The sequence below is a fragment of the Ammodytes marinus genome (genome assembly GCF_949987685.1).
Source record: "Ammodytes marinus genome assembly, chromosome: 25".
In the NCBI taxonomy this organism is placed as follows: domain Eukaryota; kingdom Metazoa; phylum Chordata; class Actinopteri; order Uranoscopiformes; family Ammodytidae; genus Ammodytes; species Ammodytes marinus.
In genome coordinates, this window is record NC_137229.1 from 2,139,693 (window position 1) to 2,143,684 (window position 3,992).

Consider the following 3,992-nt stretch of genomic DNA (forward strand, 5'->3'; position numbering starts at 1 on the left):
AAGTGCGGATTTCCAGTCTACAGGGAAGATGGACAGTTCCAGAGACATGTTGAAAAGCCGTGTGATGGTGACAGCAATGACAGGAGCAGCAGCTTTTAAAAACATAGGCGCGAGCCCGTCAGAGCCAGCTGACTTGTTGGAGTCCAGTTTGGTGAGATTCTCTAGGACTTCCGCGGTCGTAATGGGTCTGAAGGAGAAAGTGCCAGAGCTGGAGGTTGTAGGTGAAGGTGAAAGTGAAGGAGCAGCAGTGGAGGGCTTAGTAGGGAAAACATGAGCTGAGTTAACAAAATGCTGATTGAAAAGTGAGGCCATATGAGACTTGTCAGTAACAACAATGTCACCAAAGGTCATTGCATTGGGAAGGTGGGGTGAAGTGAGCTTGTTTTCCATGGACTTAACCGTTTTCCAAAACTTCCTGGGGTCAGAGCCGCAGGATGCAAATTTGTCCAGAAAATGAGTGACTTTAGCTTTTCTGACGGCCTGAGTGCTTTTATTTCTGCATTGCCGAAAGGCAAGCCAATCAGCAGGAGACTGGGAGGAACGGGCTTTCTGCCATAAGGTGTTCTTCTGGCGAATTAAAGCAGCCAAATCACTTGAAAACCAGGGGCTGAAACGATCCTTGATCCGTAATTTTAAGAGTGGAGCGTGTTTATTGATGATCTGACTGAAAGTTGATTTGAAAAAGGACCAGGCCTCCTCCATAGTAGGGAGAGTATTAATTGTGTCCCAGCTCACTGCAGCAGTGTCGTGGAGAAAGGCTTCCAGGTCAAAGTTCTTCAGGGAACGTTTGGAGACGATCACAGGTGGGCGCTTAGCTGAGGAGGCGGAGCGCGTGCAGGCAATAGCACAATGATCACTCAGATCTTGACTGAAAACACCAGATTTATAATTAAAGGGAGCGTTCGTTAGTATAACGTCTATCAGCGTAGCAGATGAAGGAGATTTTAGATTGAGTCTGGTGGGCTCTGAAATAATTTGGTAGAGGTTTAGGGCGTCAAATTGCTGAACAACCCGATCTGGGGGGTTAGTCATGTCCCAATTCAAGTCCCCCAATAAAATGAACTCGGAGGAGATGTGTGGGGCCAGAAGTTCACTAAGAATAGTTAAAGAACAAAGTGGGGCAGAGGGTGGTCTGTAGCAGACAGCAACAGAGAGAGAGAAATTGTTGCACAGTTTGATCTTTAACACTAGCAGTTCAAGTAGCTTAGGAACAGATTTTGACAGAGCAACAGTACATTGCAGATGATCTTTAACATACAGAGCAACACCACCTCCTTTAGTTGCTCTGTCCTGCCGAAATACATTATAACCCGGGATGAAAATGTTTACTAACGGTTAAACGTGTACACGAAATAAAATTGCAGCCGTGTAACCGTTAAGACATTTTTGTAAACGTTCACACACACACTAGTATAAACTAGGTCCTGTGCATCAAACTAACCCTGTGTTCCGAATCGCATACTTTCTACTATATAGTTTGGTAGAAAAAAGATTTAGGATGTCCTGATTCTTGTGGCCAGATTTAGGATGGTTAGAAGTACCCGGATGTCCTACTTCATCCGGCCAAGATTGTTAGTGTTGAAAACTGCATCCTATTTGGGCGATTCTGACCCACAATCCAGTGCGCACGTGAAGTGACGTCACATCGACGAAGCCTCCATATGAAAACAAACGGGGATGAGACGGATATAAAAGCAAGAGGCAAGATCAAGGAGCCATGTTAGGATGAAATAAGAGAGAAAAGTATGTCCCAATAGTATGCCTACTGCATCCTAACTAGATTCTTTTTATCGTCGGATGTAGTATGTAGAATAGAAAAAAGAAAGAGGAGGAGATTCGGAACGCAGGGTCAGACACTCACTCCATCCTTTACAGGGCAGCTGTGGCTACTATCATAGTTTACCTCCACCAGTATGACTGTGTGAATGAATGGAACCTGGATCCCTGTAAAGTTGACCAGTTTAATACGTTGCTGATGAAGACTCACTGTTGTTGCATTGGCCTTTAACACAAGTTGAGACTTTGACACTCTTAACTTTGTTTTTCTCATGTATCTTATATGTTGTTTTGTATTGTATCTTGTGCAGCACTTTGGTCAACTGATGGTGTTTTTAAACCTGCAGTGTGTAGAATTTGGGGTTTTATTTCCTAGCAGATTTTGTAGAAAGTAATTATAATATCCATAAGTACGTTAAATTTAGTGCATAATAGCTGAAAAAACATTTTAGATTCCCCCCCCTTAGAAAGGGTCTCTTTTATCTCCGTATTTCTTCATACCTTGGACCAAGGCCTAGTGCCACCATGTTGGAAGCGTCATGGTTGGAATGTCATCAGGTGCATTGTTTAAAATTTAGAATTGTTCTTGTCCTTGAAGACCACTGTAGCTTCTGTTATTATTCTAAAGGGGTGGGGTTACCCAGGGAGCGTTGCATTCTAGAACTTTCCAGAACTTACTTGATGATGTCATATTACAAGGGACACTGTGTAATATGACATCATCAAGAAACAATTCTAAATTCTAAACAATGCACCTGTTGACATTCCTAAAACATGCATGCCTCCATTAGACCTGCCTGCTCAATGTAGAAAATATAACATTAATATGTGTAATTCTCCTTTCAGGTGATTTTACACCAATGAGGACATATTTATGAATGAGGATATTGATTTTAGCTAATAAATTACTTAAAATGTTACGCAGTGTCCCTTTTAAATGTGCTATAGAAATACATTTGACGTTGAGCCTTCTTGTAGAACGTTTGCTTTGTTAGTTCTGCAGTTTTTTTGTTTTTTCAAAATTATATATTTTTAATGTTTTTCAGAAATATAACGCAGACTACGACCTGTCAGCTAAAGAGGGCGCAGACAGCCTGGCCTTTATCTCACTGATGGAAGAAAAACTGAAGCCTGCTCTGGTGAGATGTCTGTCTGTCTGTCTGTCTGTCTGTCTGTCTGTCTGTCTGTCTGTCTGTCTGTCTGTCTGTCTGTCTGTCTGTCTGTCTGTCTGTCTGTCTGACTCTCTGTCTGTCTGTCTGTCTGTCTGTCTGTCTGTCTGTCTGTCTGTCTGTCTGTCTGTCTGTCTGCCTGTCTGCCTGCCTGCCTGCCTGCCTGGCTGTCTGTCTGTCTGTCTGTCTGTCTGTCTGTCTGTCTGTCTGTCTGTCTTGCTGTCTGTGTGTGTGTCTGTCTGTATATGTTTCTGTCTGTCTGTCTGTATATGTTTCTGTTAGTCTGTCTGCCTGTCTGTATATGTGTCTGTCTGTCTGTCTGTGTTGATAGATAGATAGATAGAGAGTCAGACAGACAGACAGACAGACAGACAGACAGACAGACAGACAGACAGACAGATAGACATATAGATAGATAGATAGATAGATAGATAGATAGATAGATAGATAGATAGATAGATAGACAGACAGACAGACAGACAGACAGACAGACAGACAGACAGACAGACAGACAGACAGACAGACAGACAGACAGATAGATAGACAGACAGACAGACAGACAGACAGACAGACAGACAGACAGATTGATTAACAGCCATTCTCTCTGTATTGCAGATCTATGCGTTCTGGATTGACAGTAAGAACTACGTGGATGTGACGCGGCGCTGGTACGCAGAGCGGATGCCGTTCCCGCTCAACTTCTTCCTCCCCGGACGCATGCAGCGAGCGGAGACCGAGAAGCTACGGCTAGTCAGGGGGGACAATATACTGGAGCCAGGGGACGAGCTGGAGAAAGAGGTGTGTGTGTGTGTGTGTGTGTCTGTGTGTGTCTGTCTGTGTGTGTGTGTGTGTGTCTCTCTGTCTGTCTGTCTGTCTGTCTGTGTGTGTGTGTGTGTGTGTGTGTCTCTCTCTCTCTGTGTCTGTGTGTGTGTGTGTGGACGCATGCAGCGAGCGGAGACCGAGAAGCTACGGCTAGTCAGGGGGGACAGCATACTAGAACCAGGGGACGAGCTGGAGAAAGAGGTGTGTGTGTGTCTGTCTCTCCCT

General features: G+C 44.1%; 1 protein-coding gene across 1 annotated transcript in view; it reads left to right on the forward strand.

Annotated features, from left to right (window-relative positions):
- The window catches only part of LOC307270165 (thrombospondin-3a-like), a 28,262-nt gene that overhangs the window by 14,471 nt on the left and 9,799 nt on the right, over positions 1–3,992 (forward strand). Inside the window, 2 exon segments of the mRNA XM_080053333.1 lie at positions 2,823–2,915; positions 3,561–3,743. Of these exon segments, the coding sequence (XP_079909459.1) occupies positions 2,823–2,915; positions 3,561–3,743 (276 nt within the window).